Source organism: Brachyistius frenatus, unplaced genomic scaffold, assembly GCF_029030835.1.
Source record: "Brachyistius frenatus isolate BFR_SWC_R1_liver_20210118 unplaced genomic scaffold, ASM2903083v1 Contig_15, whole genome shotgun sequence".
Classification (NCBI taxonomy): domain Eukaryota; kingdom Metazoa; phylum Chordata; class Actinopteri; family Embiotocidae; genus Brachyistius; species Brachyistius frenatus.
Window position 1 is genome coordinate 5,841,595 of NW_027210614.1, and position 20,428 is coordinate 5,862,022.

The 20,428-nt window shown below is 42.7% G+C and overlaps 1 protein-coding gene across 5 annotated transcripts in view; it reads right to left on the reverse strand.

Moving 5' to 3' along the window:
- Positions 1-20,428, reverse strand: part of esrrga (estrogen-related receptor gamma a) — a 146,860-nt gene that overhangs the window by 65,209 nt on the left and 61,223 nt on the right. For 2 of the 5 annotated variants that reach the window (XM_069693765.1, XM_069693764.1), the window contains exon 1: positions 8,452-8,802. The exons of 2 other annotated variants lie outside the window; for them this stretch is intronic. In XM_069693765.1, coding sequence (XP_069549866.1) covers positions 8,452-8,507 — 56 coding nt within the window. In that variant the 5' untranslated portion in view covers positions 8,508-8,802. Of the gene's footprint in view, positions 1-8,447; positions 8,803-20,428 lie in introns of those variants that run through there. One more of the 5 variants, XM_069693767.1, reaches the window with a different exon arrangement.

Genomic DNA, 20,428 nt, shown 5'->3' on the forward strand with positions numbered 1-20,428 from the left:
ACACACACACACACACACACACACACACACACACACACACACACACACACACACACACACACACACACACACACAGAGCTCCAACTGCCCCAGCTAATTACCCCTCTAGTCAGGTTAGTGCGATGTCTTACAGTCACACATACACTAGGTAGCCATAAATACGCATACATGTGCTTTCAAAAACATTTGCGTAGCTGGTGTATACACATTTGAATGCTGATAACTGAACAGAGAACGGAGCTGAAAAAGGTTATTTGCAGGATTACGTTGAAAGGGAACACAGATCCCATCTACCTCTTCTGCTTAAGTATAACAAAGAAATAATCCCCACAATCCCTTTCTTCTATCAATTTCCTTGCTTTTCGCAATACAATGCGGCTCTTTAGATGTTTGCATCTAAAAATAAAGTGACTTCCTCCATCGTTCATACTTCTAGTATCGTATACTCTCTACGCGGTTACTTATCCCGAATAACAACAGGGAAGAGCATTTCTTAAAAAGTCTGCTTGTGTGAACTACGACGACTGAACGAGAAATGAGATCAAGAAAATCCGACACAGACGGGGACATTTGCACGTCTGTTTGTCGTGAAGAAATGAAAATGATCATTAAATAATCCCAATTACACATTTTTATACACAAATGTGTGTGACTGTGTTGCTGTGCGCGTGTCCGCACGTGCATCAGGGCAGGTGGGGTTGGACGCAGCCCCGTGTGTGTCTGAGTGGATGTAGACGTGTGTGCACGTTAGCGTCAGCGACGGGAGCTGTTAGCGGGGCAGGCGGCAGATGGGCTGTCGGCCTTAATAGGGACTGAGCGGGTGCAGAAAGGTGACAGCTCCACACGGGAGGGGCATGCGGAGAGGGAGAGGAGGAGTGTGCGTGTATGTGTGTGTGTGTGTGTGTGTGTGTGTGTGTGTGTGTGTGTGTGTGTGTGTGTGTGTGTGTGTGTGTGTGTGTGTGTGTGTGTGTGTGTGAGGGGGGGGTGAATGGTGAGGGAAGGCAGGGATAAAGGGAAAATGAATTATCTGCGGAGGTGAAGAAAAGTGCAGATCAGCTGCGTGGAGCAACGTAGCTCCTGTTGGCAGGAAGGGTTTTCACTGTTTGTCACTATAATTTGATGAATGTTTAAAATACTTATAAAATATGTTTATTCATATGTATAAATATTTTGACCGAAAAAGGGTTCCACCTCGTCGTTTCTATGTGAAGTTATCAGTGTTGAAAGCATCAAATATTTGTCCTACTGAGTTGGGCGGGATTTTGTGGAAAAGACATAAAAAGAAAAATATTTGTTTCTGAATATAAACAGGCTGCAATGTCAGGAGCTTCGAGTACCTTGAAGGTTTAAAATCCCTTCAGTGAGGAAAGCAAAATAAATGTTCGCATCTGTGCAAGTTTCAGTTCGTTAAAATTCATGTTAAAAAAAAAAAGCTAGTTGTGGCGCTGCCATTTAAAAACAGGGTGATGATGTTGAAAATCAAAAAGCTTACTTGAAGTATTTTATTTAAGCTCCATCAAAATGCTGCTCAGTACAATTTCAGTCATTTAAGTGCACACAATCACAGATGTATTTTTCTTTTTGGGTCACTCACAGATGCACGGTGTTGCACATGTGCAAAACAATGCATGTGAACAATGTGACTGACTTGTTCACAGTTCTGTCTCAAAGCGGAGAGGTTGGGAACGCTGGAGGTGAAAACAAGCGGGAAGGCCGGCGAGCTCATTTGTTCTGTCGAAACAAAACCCTGCAAAATTAGCTGCTCCGAGTCGTAAACAGATTTGTCCGAGACGTTTCCCTTTCTAAGCATGCACTACAGAATGGGAATAATATCATAAACCTACATATGTAGATTTCTTATCATGCGGTGTGGACAGATATACCAATTAATTTGCATTATTATGGGAAGTTTTCCTTGTTTTGCTTTTGGAATAACGCGAGTGGGAATGAAAGACAACAATTATTTTCAATTAAAGTTTGTGGAAAATACACAGGAAAATGTAAAACCCCCTTTTTTTTCTTTTTTTGGGGGCATTTTCTCCCATGATCGTTAAACTTCAACGCAAAACTTCTGTAAACTTTGTCGGGTGTTATGGAATCACAATTCAATGATTCAGAGAAGATTCGCCTTTGTTAATCTAAATGTTTGAATGTAAAGTGAATTTAATAAAGATGCATAACTGGTGTTGCATATCCTTGTGTGACGGGAGAGTTTATTTTGTGTGGTGTGATAAAGTTAGTAAATTACACAGAGACAGATGCTAAGTGCACAGATGAGAGACAGAAAGAGAAAAAGAAGAGAAAGGCAGCTTTAAAAAAACTAAAGAGAAAGGTGGTGTGGTGGGCTTTCCTGTCATTCTCTCCTCATCAGGAACACACATGAAGCATGATGGGAGGATGAGAGGAGGAATATTTCACTGTCAGTCGGAAGGCGGCACGGTCATTCATTTCTTTCCCTCTCCCTGAGTCTCTATCCCTTTCCTGTTCTACTGTATCTTTCCTCTTTTTTTGTCTTTTTGAACCCCCCCTTACACTCTGTCGAAACAATGACAATTTAATCATGCTCTCGGCCCGGGCGTGCAGAGGGAAAGAACTACCCAGGCAGCCAATCTATAGGGCGATCCCCACGGACAGCACCACAGAAAAAGTGCAAAAGACAGACAAGACGTTTGAACCTGCATCATTCTCTTGATCCTCTTTACCTCATGCACACATTCTTACACACACGCACATACTCACACACATCCACACACAGCACCTCTCCATCTAAATCTGTTCTATTGTGGCCCGGTCTCCGCTGTCTCCTCCCATTAGGAGTGAAAAGCAGCATTAGAAGCCCTGAGCATGATGGTCACACACACACACACACACACACACACACACACACACACACACACACACACACACACACACACACACACACACACACACACACACACACACACACACACACACACACACACACACACACACACACACACAGGTCTCCTGATCTAAAGCGCAGCTCAATAGTTTATCCAGTGAACTGCTGGAGTCACATTTTAGTGACTCTTTGACCAAAAACAGTAACACAAAAACAAGGCAGTGATAACAGTAATTCGATATAAAAAAAAATTAATTAAGAGAAGTCAATGTTTCCTAAAACCAGACAGGTCCATAAAATGAACTGTTAGAATTTCAAAAAACACAAAAATACCACATGCTTTGGTCACAGGAAGCTAAAGTCCGCACAGTGGCAAAGAAGCTCCCCTTTTTCTCCTGCCTCTCTCTAACCTGCACACCCCGCTAAAAAAAGAAGAAACTTCGTAGAAGAAGGCTTGAATAAGACTTGAAGACGGAAGGATCAGTACGCAGCAGTAAGAAGAGTAATTCTTAGACGAAGCACAAATGATTTGATAGATTGTAATAATAGTAATAATAATTGAATGCACATTTTGATGTATGGATGACGGAGATGTATGGGTGACGGAGCACGGGGAATGAGCGGATGAGCGCCGCAGAGAGAGGGACGGGGGGGGGTAGATGAGAAGAGATGAGCGGCATTGCCTCTCACTATATATCACTCTCTCTCTTCTTTCAATCACCGCTTTGGCATTCAATCACACACACACACACACACACACACACACACACACACACACACACACACACACACACACACACACACACACACACACACACAGCTTCACCACCAGTGTGGTGTAATGACTAATTGCAGTGTGTGTGTGTGTGTCTGTGAGTGTGTGTGTGTTTGTCACAGCTGGTACAGTCACTCTTACTGCTCTTTCAACACATAAAGGCCAGCACTGACCCGTGACGTACCCTCAAACACACACACACACACACACACACACACACACACACACACACACACACACACACACACACACACACACACACACACACACACACACACACACACACACACACACACACAGAACACTGATGGATTGGACATAAATCAGACGAATTCACATCATCAAGGCTCATCCCATTTTGCTCTGTCATCTCTCTGTGGCTTTCTGTACAAACGTGTGTGTGAGTTGGTGTGTTTTTAATATCTGCATCCATGTATGTAGGTGCATGTGTACGAATGTGTAATTGCATTTTTGACTGTTTGGTGACTTTTTGTCTGCGAATGCTGGAAACAACGGGCTGATTGCTGTGCAAGTGTGAGAGTGTGCATCTCAGTGCATGTGTGTGCTTTCATGCGTACATGTGTGTTCAGCGGACCTCCTGAGTGCTGGTGTCAGACAAAAGCCCCCCCTCCCCACCTCTCGCTCTGTCTGTCTCTCTCATTGCAGCTCTTCCCCTTTACGGGACTAAATTACTACTGGAATGTCGGGACCCTTCAGGAGAGAGGCCGCAGTCAGCATGAGTGTGTGTGTGTGTGTGTGTGTGTGTGTGTGTGTGTGTGTGTGTGTGTGTGTGTGTGTGTGTGTGTGTGTCTCGGCTTATACAATGCAAAAACTGACAGACAATTCCATGGGGACAGACAGACAGGCAAAGAGACACACAAAAAGAAGAACATCTCTTCCTCATCCAGGCCATCAATAGGTCACGCACACACGCACGCACACACACACACACACACACACACACACACACACACACACACACACACACACACACACACACACACACACACACACACACACACACACACACACACACAGTGTGGGCAGGCAGGTCGGAACCCATGCATGACAACAAACAGATGCAAATACGCGCGCGCGCGCGCACACACACACACACACACGCGTGTGTTCAGAGACACACACGCACAGCCAGCAAATCAGCGCGGCACATATTGACATGCTTTGACAGATGAATTAAGTAAATGATTTTATAAGGAGATTAAAAGGATTTTAATTTACGCAATCTCTCTTTGGTCCCCCCCCCTCTCACCCTCCCGCCCCTCATCCCTCCCTCCAGTCAGCTTTACCTCTCTTTCTTTCTCTCCCCTGCTTTCCCTCCCTCATGGCCTGGAAAAAAAAAAAAAAGGAGTGTAGGAGAGACTGACAAAAAGAAAGAGGCCTAAAATATATCGGAAATGCTCTTAATTTTCTTTGATAAGAAGCAAGCAATATTTTTTTTCTGTCTCATTAATTCCACATGTGTTGATCTTTCCGTCAGTTTTAAACAAAAAGAGAAGCCCATTAATAACACTTGCTGATTATTTAACTAACAGACTGTCAGCAGAACGGTTGGCCTTCAAGTTAGATTTTATTCAGCTTTTTTTTTTTAATCTAAAACAGATTATGTCACCAGGAAAACCCGAAAAACAAGTCATCATTATGAAATCTTCAGGGTCGAGGTTTTTCTCCAAAAATAAACTAAAAAAATAAGATGCGAACCTCAAAGACTTGCAGGTTGAAAACTGAGCAGTATTTTGAGTCATTAAATCTGCTCAAATAGCAAGTACTGCAACTAAATGATTTTTTTTTGCACGTCTACATTTCATCTGAACAATTTAAAATGTTCATTAAGAGCACACTCTGACTGGGTGTAATCTCAAACATGCGCCAAACTGTTATTCATTCAGGCTCCTTTTGACAGCAGAAACTAAAATTTAGGTTTTTACTCACAATCACAAACAATTTTTCCCCCCCAGAAATTTTCACGTAATAAAAAACAAATCAAATCTATAATGGGAAATTATTCCAAATAAAATCACTTGTATGCTGCCTTGTGTTTCTCTTCATCATCGCACCGCAAACCTTTGCCTGAATGATCTGCACGGCCGTTGTGAAATTCTCACCACCCGTCCGTCTGCCTCACACCCACCGACAAAATCCACCAAATTCACTAAAGTCTATGTAGGAAATGTATTTTAATGATATGCAAATTGTATGTATATGGTGGCATGAGGGGAATGCAATTATGTTAACAGCTTAAGCGGTACTTGTTGTTATTATTATCGGTATGATCATCATTATCCCTAATATTTTAATTAGTATAGGAGAGCAGTGCCTGAGAGCAAAGAAGACAAAGTCTGAGCAGAGAAAAGAGAACGCAGGATAGATGGATGGATGGATGGATGGATGGATGAAGGATCGGACAGACGGGACCGAGGGCTTCTCTAAAAAAAAAAAAATGTGTGAGGTAACAGATTGCATACACTCGCTGAAACACACACAGGTGAAGCAGACCCATTCCACTGCTCATTGTCTGCCATGAAAAGAGTGTTTCTCAGTGAGTGTATTGGTGCTTGATTTCTAACCACAGCTCTCACTTCTTCACCCCGTTATGGACCAAACCCTGCTCAAAAGTGTTTGCTTTTGCTTGTCTCAAACACAATTTAGAAACTCACTTTTAAACCCGAGCTGTTGGTTAAAACACACCACTGTTTCGCAGGTCAAAGACGAACGCACAGACACACTGTTCAGATACAGACATAGTGTGCAGGGTTGCGGCCTTACCGTTTAAAGTATACTAAATTCACTTTACTCTGGACATTCAGACATTTGATTTACAAAACGGGATCACCACGCTCAATATCAAAGTCTTTGTTCTGATCAAAACCTCAGACTCACTAAAAGCTTAATTTATTGATATTCAAATAATTCAAATAATAATTTTAAAACCTGTATCTGTTCAATTCTTATTGTTTGAATAAATGTAAAGTTGTTAAAAAGGGGTTATTCTTCAGACACATCTATTTGTTGAAAATCAAATCTTAACTGAAACAAACTAGAAAATTGTGCTTGAAATTTTGCTTCTAAAAATAATGAAAGACAATTTAAGTGACAAAGAATTGGTATAATTTCTCCATCTGCCCTTTTTCCTGAAAAACACCCCTCTGCTCTGCATGCTGTGTAAGAGGATCTAAAATACACATACACACACACAAAGATGAGACAGATTCAAAGCACACAAAAAAACAGGTCTGTTTTCTTTAAAAATGTTCAGGATATCATGTTTGTGAAACACATGAGTAGATGATTTTACATCAGCCTCTGCTTCGACTTTCAGCCCTTTCCGACTACCGTAAAGACACTTCAGCTCTGGTTTTGATTTAGTGTCACTCATATTAATTTATTTAATTTAAAGCTATTACCACTAACCATTAAATTAATCTAAACATATTTTGTATTTCTATACATATTAACTGTAAAAATCCAGGTTTCAATTACTTAAAATTTGACCCTTTCAGTGCCATGAATGAATTCATACCTACATGCAAAGAGAGCTGTCCACTTACTGATGCACACACATCACTTCAGAAAAATGTTTTAGATTGTTATGTTTCAGAAAATACAAACTGCACAGATATCACCACACTTTTATTGATTTACCAGTTTGCCCTAATTTTCTACTTCCACAAATATGCACAATAATGCACAAACACTGCCGTCTGCCCTGCCAATCAGTTAATCTGCATTTTGAACAGCGTCTTTCGTATACACCTAAAAGAGCAAAGCGTTGACGAAAGGAGCAGCACAGCAGCACTCGCTTGTTTGTGTGTGTGAGTGTGAGTGTGAGTGTGTGTGTGTGTGTGTGTGTGTGTGTGTGTGTGTGTGTGTGTGTGTGTGTGTGACTGTCTCTAATTCCTGTGCGGGGCCACACGCTGAGCTGCCCGTCTGAAATTCTACCTCCTCTGGCATTTAAGAGCGCAGCTTTCCCCCTTTCCTCCTCCCTTCTCTCTTATGGGCCGTTCTCCTCCCTATCCACGTTATTCCTGTAACCTCAATGCCCTGTTACCTCGACGATTCTCTGCTTGGAGGAACACGCACTTAAACCGCACGTGCACAAGCGTAAACACGTGCACGAGCAATCACACATGTAGACATGTCCTGACTGAGTTGCTGCTCAGTCCTGAGAACAATCTGACTCAAAGTAGAACAGTGTCTTGAAAACAGAGAAAGTGAAGGAAAAACTGTCTCTGTTGATAATGAAAGTGTGTGTGTGTATGTGTGTGTGTGTGTGTGTGTGTGTGTGTGTGTGTGTGTGTGTGTGTGTGTGTGTGTGTGTGTGTGTGTGTGTGTGTGTGTGTGTGTGTGTGTGTGTGTGTGTGTGTGTGCATGTATGTTTGTGTGCATGTCTCGCTCTCAGGTGGAGGGACAGAAATTCCGCTCCTCTACCCACTGAGTAAGAGCTGCTGTCCGGATACTGCAGCCACACACACACACACACACACACACACACACACACACACACACACACACACACACACACACACACACACACACACACACACACACACACACAGACACACACACACACACACACACACAGAGACACACACACAGAGAGACACAGAGACAGTGAACGCGTGCTACCTGACAGCAGAAACAACCTTGACATGGTGCCGGCCACCTCCGCTGCATACCAGCACATACACACATGCAAACACACACTCACTCACACTCACTCACAGTGGAAGACAATGGCAATGACAAGTTGAAAAATGAATGAAAGGATAAGAGAAAAAAGGTAAAATTTACCTACTCTTGTTCAGAGTGCATTAAAAAACACTCGGATAACGGGTGTCCTACCGAATCCATCGGCGATACCGGTTCATTGTCATGTCAACCTCCTCCGGGGAAATGGCAAGAAAATTCAAAAAAAAAAAAAAAAAAAATCAAAGTTTTTATATCTCTCCTCTCTCTCCTCCTCTTCTTTCTCTGGTCTTCCTCTCGGTCCTTCCTTCCACTTGGAGGGAGCAATACAATTACCGGGCTCTGCGCTGCCTGCACTGATCAGCTCTGCGTGTGTGCGTGGATGTGAGGGAGCGTGTGTGCAGTGTGTATGAGCGAGCCAGGGAGAGGGGGCTATAGACACACACACAGCCAGCCAGCCAGGCAGTTGGGACGGAAAGCTGTGCTGCTGTCCTAATCAACGACTTAAAGCCCTGATAGCAGCTCATGAATATTAAGCATCACTTTGCATATGCAGTCCCTCAGGTCCTGCTTGGGCTGTGATTGGTGGATACTTGACCAATGGCTGCAGGGAGGGGCGGAGAAAGGGGTGGAGACACAGCGGAGGAATGAGAGAGAGAGGAAGAGGTGCAGGTGGAGAGGGAGGGATCAGACAAAGAGCACAGAGAGGAAGAGAGAGGGAGGGAGGGAGGGAGTGAGAGATGGAGGGAGGGGGGGAGGGACAGAGGGAGGGTGAGAGGAGGCTGAGAGGAGAAAGAGACAGGTGAGGGAAAGGTTTAAACCAAGACAACCCGCACTCCTTCTTCCTTCATTTCTTTCTTTGTGTCCTTATCAACCCATTTTCTGACCTGGTCTCTCTCAAAAGTATGTTTCCAATGGTCTCTATTCTGCTTGCATCCTGTAACTGCACTAGAAATTGTATTCTCCCAAAAAACTGAAACGTTAAATAAAGAAATTGTGTGTGTGTGTGGGGGGGGGGGGGGGCATTGTTTCCTTTTTCTTTGGATGTTAAAAAGTTTTAAAAACAAAAATCTTTTAAGTTAAGGGCCAAAAACTTCTCGTCTCGTTCCGAGGCATCCTTCAGGTAGAAAATATATGGATTTGTGCTTTTCCTGAGACGCCAAAACAAAATTGACCTAATTAAATCCAGAGAATTGCTGGATCAAAGGAATAAGTGTAAGCTTGACCCTAAACCCCAAGCCTGAATAATGTGTCACACTGCAAACATACACACACAGGCGCAGCACAACAGAGCCCATCACAGCTCAGCAGTAAAAGACGAGATTATGGCAATTCCAGGCCGCTTGTCCTTTGTTGTGGAATGATTTGGGAATGATTGGGACGAGCTTTTCCCTGCTGCTCGCTGTTTTATCGAGCTCCCCTGTCATCTGTGCACCAGCAGGCTGTGTATTCCCGGTATTTCCAAACACCTCAGCGTGTGGACATCGCCAGCACGAGAGGGATTCTCCAAGAGAATCAGCGCTCGTCATTCTCAGAGCGAGGAGGAGACGGAGGAAAGAGAAAAGGGGACGTGAGGAGAGAGGGAAGGGCCTTTCCTCTAAAAAAGGGAAAATTTGAACCCTATAGGGACTCAGATCTGCTTTGCCACAATCATACACTCTTTCATTTCTTTCTTCCTAATGTTTTCCTCCTTTCCATTTGACTTTTTCAACACTCTGGTATCCCTGCTTACAGGAGGGAGAGGAAGAGAGAAGTGTGGAGCAGAGAGGGAGATACAGAGAAAGAAATTGGAGGGGTGGAAAGGGGGGGATGCAAAGATGAAAGAGAGTGGTTGTGATTAGCAGCTTTGGAAGAGAACAGATAATAAAACATTTCCTGAAACCAATCTCTGCTTTGATGTACACGTGTGTGTGTGTGTGTGTGTGTGTGTGTGTGTGTGTGTGTGTGTGTGTGTGTGTGTGTGTGAGAGAGAGAGAGTGTGTGTGTGTGGGTGTGTGTGGGTGGAACAGCAACTCCCGCTTATTTTCCTCCGTTTTTCTTTGACATTAAACACTGAGTCAAATGTTTAAGATTTCTACTGGTTCACAGTAGAATTATATTATTAAAGTCCCGAAGTGAGAATACAAAATGCTGCTTAATGTAGGATGTGCATGTTGGCTTCGAATGCAGAAAAAAGCATCAGTGTGTAGCTACATGGAAAACTCAGTAGGCCTTGTTAACCATGGCGCTGCTCAGCCACGTGTCAAAAACGTCATTCAATGTCAGAATTACTTAAGTTGCGTTACTGAAACACCAAATGAAACTTGGTTCAGCTTCCTTTATAATCAGGGTCTTTCCAAGAATAAATTGATCATATTGTTCAGAAGTTGTTTCAGGAGCAACGTCAAAAACAAAGAAATGAGCCAGAGGAACACACACACACACACACACACACACACACACACACACACACACACACACACACACACACACACACACACACACACACACACACACACACACACACACACACACACACACACACACACACACACACAGAGCTTCCGTTTATGTACATTTACTATTTCCGAGGAGGGACATGAAATCAAACACATGTATACACAGATGCTGTTCCTGTAAACAAGCGCACGTGCACACACACACACACACACACACACACACACACACACACACACACACACACACACACACACACACACACACACACACACACACACACACACACACACACACACACACACACACACACACACACACACACAGAGTTATGATGTATCCAGAGGCTTATAAGCATCGACAAAGATGAGTGTGAATCAATGCTGCCGTCACTACTGGGCAAACAAATCCTTTACCAAAACCTCTGTCTCTAACACGCACGAGTGCGAACACGCACACACACACGCACACACGCGCTCACACACACACACACACACACACACACACACACACACACACACACACACACACACACACACACACACACACTCTTTTTATCTGTGAGGAAAGATCAAGATTTAGGATTTTTTATTTTATTTTTTTATGTTTTCCACATAATACATACAGAAAATGTGGAAAATTAATTTCACAAAATATATATATACAAACTACAAACTTAAAGAAGAGGAGAAAATGTCCACAGATCGTTAGATTTTAGGGGTTCACTACACTACACTACACATTTGAAAAAAAATATTTCACTTGCACAAAAATAAACTAAACGGTCTCTGTGATGAGCTAATTGTGTTTATGCAGGCGTATTTCTTTGTGGCAGTTTACACCTCAGAAAATATTCAATGACACTTTTCTTTCACATCCTGTAATTTATACAGTTTGGTTTAGAAAGTGATTTTGAGGACTCTGACGGACAGTTTTACTACAAGCAGCAAAGGGTTAAAAACATGAGAATAAATCAGGTTCCACTGTGCGTACAGTTGCCTACGTGTGATCAGTGTGATGTCTTTCATGCAAATAAAGAAGAAAATATTTTGGTGAGACACTTAAGTCCTATCATTTACACAAAACCGTAAACAGAACTGTTATTTAAAATGTTTCAACATGCACAGAAACAAAAGGCCAATATGGTCGTAAATCTGTTATTTAAATACCATCAAAGAATTTCTGTGATTTCAGTTGAACCCTAAAACAACTTTTACTCTTTCTGCTTTCCTGTGTTGCTCCTCTTTTCCCTCTCTGACCCCAATCTGCCCAACCCCCCCTCGACTATTGATTGGCTTGTAGTCAGTGTGTATGTTGACAGTGACCCCTTTAGGCCACTTCTTTCTATCACTGCACAAACCACACACCTCTTCAACACAAACCTTTAACAGCAAAAGCAAAGAAATGCCGTGTGTGTTGGGAGGGGTGTGTATATTTGTTTCCTGGCTCCCTGGCAATACGATGTCCATGATTTATACAACACTGTGGATCAAATACACACATAATGACATAATAAAAAGAAAACACCCAGTCCTGTCACAATATCCTGTCCATAAAAAAGTATCACCATAATTAAAAATTGTACGCGTGTAAATGGATTTACTTGTATCGTCTTGCTGTTAAGAAACTCTGTAAAAGCTAGTGTACTCTGTAACACTGCTGACATCTCACTCTTCCCTTTTGTCTGGGACTGTGTGTGTGAGACTGTGTGTGTGTGTGTGTGTGTGTGTGTGTGTGTGTGTGTGTGTGTGTGTGTGTGTGTGTGTGTGTGTGTGTGTGTGTGTGTGTGTGTGTGTGTGTGTGTGTGTGTTTTGACCCTGTGGTGGCAGTCTGTTGACATCTATGGAAGAATTATCCATCGCAACTCTCACTGACATCAATCACACCACTCAATAGGCCACAGCAAGTTCATTCACAGCAATGTATGGGGGAGTGAGTGAGTGAGTGAGTGAGTGTGTGTGTGTGTGTGTGTGTGTGTGTGTGTGTGTGTGTGTGTGTGTGTGTGTGTGTGTGTGTGTGTGTGTGTGTGTGTGTGTGTGTGTGTGTGTGTGTGTGTGTGTGTGTGTGTGCCGTTGCTGGTCAAAACAGTCTTCAACAAATTCATGAGGCCGCCACTTAGGCAGTTGATCCGAGACCACCCACCAACACGTGTGCCAGTCACACACAAAGACAAGTATTGACTAACACAAAATATTATGTTTGTGTTAATATATGAATGCTGTTTTTTTTTTTTTTTTTTTTTTGACATTTAATTATGATTAGATTAAGTTAAATTATTACTACCAGTGGCTACAACATGTAAAGTCTTATTGCCAGAATGAGGACTACAACATAAAGCTGCACTAAACCTGAAAACAACCACTTTGGAAATTTAACAACGCACACAATGCTAAACTTTGCTTCGTAAAGGGAGGAAGAGAAGGAGAAACACACAGAGGGAGAGCGTGAGAGATTGCACTTCACCACTAGCCAACAGAGGGAGCTATGGACTCTGGTCAGTCTGCAGCCAACTGCAGCACAGAGACAAGTTATGTTTGTGTGTGTGTGTGTGTGTGTGTGTGTGTGTGTGTGTGTGTGTGTGTGTGTGTGTGTGTGTGTGTGTGTGTGTGTGTGTGTGTGTGTGTGTGTGTGTGTGTGTGTGTGTGTGTGTGTGAGAGAGAGAGAGAGTAAGAGTGTTTATCAATAAAGCAGCCACGATCAAATCACCATCAAATTCCAAAATCACAACAATAATACAAAAAAAATGACATCAAACAACCAAACATCCTCAAACACACACCCATACAACACACCACACAGTTACATTGCCAGCAGGGCCAGGAGAGATGGGGCTGAGTTATCTGATAGCTCTGTCAGCAGGTACAGCAGAACACACTGTGGAAACGGCCAATTTGACCACAGACCCCCTGCCTGCTCCTCCAACCAGCTACCTACTGAACCCAGAGAGAGATAAAGGCACGGAGGGAGGAAGAGTGTGTGTGTGTGTGTGAGAGAGAGAGAGAGAGAGAGAGAGAGAGAGAGAGAGAGAGAGAGAGAGAGAGAGAGAGAGAAAGAATCTTAAAGCAGGGAGGAAAAAGTGAGACATGAATAGACATCTCTGTCGCCAAAGTGACCGATGTCTGTAATAGCAGTGAGAGGTTTTGCAGTCACAAGGTGTTATTAGATAAACACTGCACTTTAGCTGCAGTTCATTTCAGGCTGTGTGAGAGTGTTTATCCATGTTTCCAAGGATCCTGCTTTGCAGCGTTAGGGCTATATTTTCATGTTGTGTTACAGATGGAACAAGGATTTCTTTATATGTTCAGGTTGTTTCAGCCACAGAAAGTAAGTGTGGCAACAATAATAATAATAATACAAAAAAAAATACAGGAACAATGATTTATGAAATGTTAATGGAGACTCAATAATATAAATGATTAATCCTGTAAAAGTGACTTGTGTTGGTGTGTTTTTAAAGTTGTAACGTGTCTTTATATAAAGTGCTTACTAATAAATATTGACCTAAAATTACTCATAATCTCACTAATGAATGTAAATCTAGCCCTAAATCCCCAGTTCAGAAATAACCCAGGAAGTACCAACTCAAATTGTTCTGACTTTAATAGCTCTCTTGGCTTTACACTCAATGTGAGAACATTTTGCTCCTGACGGACATGTGAGTGCCGGCACATACTAGAAGCCCAAACTCATTGGAAGTCGAGCACATATCACACACATTCACATGGCAGAGAAAGGTTGATGTTTTTTGCATTTCATTTTACACAATCACATAGAGTGAGTTTGACAAAGCCATGGGAACATTTTACTTTGCAGAACTTCTGTTCAGATGGTAAATGGAAAAGATGGATTCACAGGTGGAAATTTTCAGTTTGGTCACACGTTGCCACATCTTGGCAAAAATATCAATCCCCTGCCATACTTTGGTTACTACATCATCCTGTGGATTTATGTGCGCAGACGTGTGTGTGTGTGTGTGTGTGTGTGTGTGTGTGTGTGTGTGTGTGTGTGTGTGTGTGTGTCCACCCACAGTGAGGGAAGGGGCAGTGATAGTGATAAAGGCCAAGGAGAGAACACCAGCTGCTGGGAAAAGCTGCTGGGTTTAGGGGGCTTTCTGGAACCTGTCACCAAAACTCAGTCTGGGTAACCTTTGGAGGAGGGTACATGGAAGTCACACACACACACACACACACACACACACACACACACACACACACACACACACACACACACACACACACACACACACACACACACACACACACACACACACACACACACACACACACACACACACACACACACACACACACACAGTTACAGTTACAGTATTGTATGGAGGTGTGTATGCAGGGCAAACACGTATAACACCTGAGAAACGCAGTCTTCTCACTTGTCCACACAGATACACATGCTTATGAACTCAGGGGTTGTACGTTGTGATTTCTTTAGAACAGAGAGACATGTGACAGCCTTGTTATTTCCACACAAAGGTCAGGCAGGCTTCACAGCTACAGAGAGGCTGTAGGAAGACAGAGGTGTGTGTGTGTGTGTGTGTGTGTGTGTGTGTGTGTGTGTGTGTGTGTGTGTGTGTGTGTGTGTGTGTGTGTGTGTGTGTGTGTGTGTGTGTGTGTGTGTGTGTGTGTGTGTGTGTGTGTGTGTGTGGCACAGTGAGATACACACAGATACTATACAGAGAGGGGACGAGAGATAAAGAGAGAGATGTGTATAATTAGGTGACAAAAAGAGGGTGAGAAAGAGGGTCATATGGAGAAGGTGACTTTAGCATTTATAACAAGGGAGGATTAACCTCGAAACTTTCACATGCTTTCACTATCGGACTGATAGAAATGTGTTGAGACACACACGCATGTACCAATACACACATACAAGTTATGTGTACTTGTTTCCAAAATTAAGTTTGGAAAAATATGTTCTATGGTATTTTAGTCATGAATGTTGATGTTATCAAATACAACTTCCTGCATCACGTTCAGTGGATAACAAAGAGGATAGAAGATTTTTCTCACATAAAAATACACACAAAAACTACACACAAACATTAGGTCAGTTCTGGTCACCATCCTGTCAGTGGTCAGATTGAAGGTTGGCTGGACCGCACCTCCTCACAGAGTGAAAGGAGTGACCTCATCAAGTGGAGACAGGCAAAAGGGGAAGGCATTGGGCTGGACTGAGGTGTGACCTCATCAAATGTGGACAGACAGGGCAGACATGATAGATTTCAACACTGAATATGTGTGTTAGTGTGTCCCCATAATTTCCATTCAGTCAATGTTCATATATCCTGTTTTCATCAAACACTGTGTGAGCACACAGACACACACATTTCCTCCCAGTCCAATGCAGCTCATATTCTACACCGAGACGTCTCCGTCTGTCTCAAGCACAAGCGAACTAGAGACAACATCTTTCTGTCTGTCGAAGGAAAGCAATACGCTGTCTAAACGATAAATTGTGTGTATTCATCCAGTTGTTTTGAGCATATGCTGAATCTATTTGGAAAACATGCCAGAAATCGACGGGAGAGAACTTTAAGGACATCTTGCTCCGGGCTAAAGTGGAAGAACTGTTGAGAAGATAAAAATGTAGGGAGATGGACTGACAAGACAGATAGATAAACACAAAAACAACCAACAAACACATAGCTTGTTTTGGTCCAACAATAAATCATAAATACTTAAATCACTTTATCACAATAGCCTTATTTTCTTAGTTTCTCTTGACCTTATAATCTCTCTGGCTCTCACTGCAACCACCTCCCTCTCTTTCTCTCCTCCCCACTTCCCTCTCATCCTCAGGTTTTGATATATTCCCAGGGATAAATTAGAACCGGGATGTAATTATACACAAGTGAGTTTTGCCTGGGTAAGAAAGCACAGAGAGAAAGTGTGAGTGAGTGAGTGTGTGTGTGTGTGTGTGTGTGTGTGTGTGTGTGTGTGTGTGTGTGTGTGTGTGTGTGTGTGTGTGTGTGTGTGTGTGTGCGTGCGTGCATGTTTCTCTCTGCCCGCGTGTCTGTATAAAGCAGTGTTTTGTATTGAAATAGGTGACTTCGGAGAGGTGCGCTCCTTTAATTACACCGCTCTCAAACAGAACATGAGTGGGCTATTCCACTGGGATTAGTTGTCTCTCACTGCTGTCTTTGTGTTAACGTAACACACACATAACACACATGTACACTGAGACACAAATATATGCCTGCCAAAAAAAGCCCCTCTCTCCAATAGTTCAAAACTCAATTTATTCAAACTGAGGTGGAAGCCAAGTGAATAATTCCACTACTAATAAAGACGGTAAGAGAGTGTGTGTACAGACGAGATGAAGGGGGGAAAGGGATAAAACAGCATAGAAGAGGGGGAGTAAAGGGCCGAGAGGAAAGGTAAGTGTACAGAAAAAAAACGGGATGTTCAAGGACAACAAAACATGAAATCGAACATCCACATCAATTGCAAGTTTCAAACTGGAAAGCGTGGATATTTGATTTGTAGCTGCTGTGTTTGTGTGTAGGTTACAAATATTTATTTCTGAACTTAAAGCACCACTATGTAACTTTTTCCTAATATTTTTGAGTTGAAATACAGTATGCTCCAAAACAAATTTGAATGTCGGTAGGTGTCTTCCCAAGTTTTTAAATGAGGTTCGTCCTTCTAGCCATTTACGTCGAGAGCCCCTGTCGGGGTTCAGAGTTCATGACTGTTAAGCTTCCTAATATTAATGTTAATATTCCTCTCACATTGAAGCTTCAAGCTAGTGTTAGCAGCTGGAAGATGACTGACTCGCATGCTGATTCCTACATTTGCCGAGAGAGACACAACAGAAAGGGCCAATAAAGAAAAACTTTTGCCGGAAAAAAAAACCAACAACCTTGCAACAAGTTTATATCGGTGTTGCTCCGTCCAGATGTGGAGCTTAGAGACAAGAAATATTTCCACACGGAAACCAAAATTGTACTTTGTCTGCTTGACTGATAAGTTAAGTTGCATTGTAATAATAACATGATTGAATATGATTTCCCTACTTGCTTGTAAGAATTTTGCAGTTACACTCAAAGTGCATTTAAAGCAGTGGTTGGCTAAGCTAAGCAATGCCACTTTCTTGCAATTTTCAGTTATGATTATCAACCAGACATGTCTGCGCCAAGTAAAATCAGTCACAAGCCAGAGGATCTTCAGTCACTAAAAAGTATCAGACAATATTGAATGTGTTATAATCGCCATTGAAACGGTGCTTTTCCTCTGGGACTGTGGCTGTCGGTCAGCGGTTTGATTCCTGCTCCAGCTGCTGTGATACGAGGGGGAATCAAAAAGTTCCAAAACGACTGCTGTTGTTTGTGAACGGAGCCGAGCATCAAGGCACGCAAGGAGCAGGACGAAGTTACAACCTTCGTGAGTAAGTGTTTCAAGTTCTGCTGCTTGATCAAAGTCACCCGGGCCACACGTTTTTGTGACCACTGGTATATGTGCATTTGCGGGTTGAACATGGATCTAATACTTGAGCAGAGAGCGCCCATCAAATTTTGGGAGGAATTTTTGCGGAACAGAAAGAGACCACAAGAAGCCAAATCCGGTGAGCAGGGGTGGTGGTGAGCAACAATTCTGCTGACGAGGTCGAGAAACTCGTGTTTTTAACGCGCCGTGAGCGGGGGTGCTGTCACGTTGGAGAACCAAAGTGCCAGTCACGCCACAGTTAAGGTGGTTTGCACTAAATATTTTCCCTCTGATGCCTCTGAACATCACAATCTGACCCTGGGGGACAAGTTGATGGGGCACAACAAAGAGAACCCACATGGTTGCATTCCTGACCTGCTGCACGTATGACGGTCTTGGCCGGAGACATTTTACTGGTCTCGAAACTCGAACGTCACTCAAAACACTACGCCTGGCTAATTACTTCAGCGTTGTTGATTTTCTCAATTTTCCGGGTTTGACACAGTTGTATGTGCACTCTCTGCTCACGTCCAGGAGGAAGTCGCAAATGCACACTTAGAAGAGGTTCTCTTTCAGGTCACCTCTGTATGAGTTAGATGTCCCGCTTGCAGTCCGAGATTATAACCAGGGTCAAACAATACATAGTTTTACCAATGGTGTCTCACTATTCAACCAATTACCAAGAAATGCAATGCAGGAAAGACTACATGCTAGGAAACATTGTATGTAACAATGTAGATTAAAGCTTTTGAGAATTTTTTTTTTCTTTGCAAGTCATTTATATGAAAAGAAGTAATTTAATCATGTGAAAGCTCAACAATACACACAATATTCTTGTAGACCATACAGTATAAAGCCAATCGCTCAGGTGACATTTAACACATTTTGCTGAGCTAGAAACAGGATATTTTTTTATTTTTTTCTGTCAGTACTTGACATCAACAGCAAAATTCAAACTTTTTTCTGTTATTTATCAGATATTTGCTTGGTGCTGCTTATTTTACTAACTGTGCTTTGGCAGATTTGTTATAGTAGATGGATGATATTAGTGCCTCCAAAGAGTAAAGGGGACCACAACAGTCCACACCACAAGATACACGGAACATAAACACACTCCACTTCATCTGCGTCTGTGTCTAATGACGTGTGTGAGTAATTACTTTAAACCCAATGTGTGCGGGTGTTTAAGTGTCTGTGCTCATGTATGTTTTTATCTGGGCTTTTGTCTGTGTCTGTGCCTGCAATGAGTATGTTTAATGGTGTGTGTGAAAATAATCACTTAATCGTCGCTTCCTCCATTTGAGGTGTGTGTGTGTGTGTGTGTGTGTGTGTGTGTGTGTGTGTGTGTGTGTGTGTGTGTGTGTGTGTGTGTGTGTGCGTGCGTGCGTGCGTGCTGTGGTGTGGTGTGGTGTAATGGTCTCACTGTAAAAATAAGCTGAAAGATGCAGACATAAGTGGTAAGATTTCAGAGAATGAAGAGCGCTAAAATAGTGGGAATGATTGGTGAGAGGAGGGGTAGAGAGGGATTGTGGGATTAAAGCAAGAGAAAAGAAGGGAGAAAGATGGAGGGAGTACACAGGTAGAAAGACACACCCCTAGTCTTTATCTCTCTCTCTCTAATTCTCCACAATAGCCCTTCCTTCCAATGTTGCTCTCCAAACCGTCGGCCTGTGAATTTATAGTTGGCCCAATGATTGCTTCTCGGGCCATGATGGCTGTAAATTGCTTTGCCATTTGGTAAATGTTGGCAGTTAGAAGGTATACAAGTAATTATTTCCGCTTGTGCTGATTGAGACATAATTCCAAGACGAGGCCCTGGAAAAATGACAGCATTTCGAAACAACTCTGTTTTAATTTCCCAGCATTCCTAATTAGAATCTGTATGAACATGGGGAGTTTTTTTTTATGTGGTTTCCTCCAATGGGGCCAGAAATAATTAAACTGTCAAGGGGAAATAAATACGTATAAACAAGGCATAATTTTTACAGCGCGCAGCACCTTGTCAGGCCGTGACTTTTTGTGAAGAAAAACAATGTGGGGAACAATGCAGGGGCATAGAGGACACACTGATGGCATACACAAGCATACACACTGCAAAACACATACAGCACCTGGAGATACAGATCTACACCTATCCCACACCTTAAATCCACCTCAACAAAAGGACTTAATACTTTAGTCCGAGATAATCCCTTGATATTCCTCTGT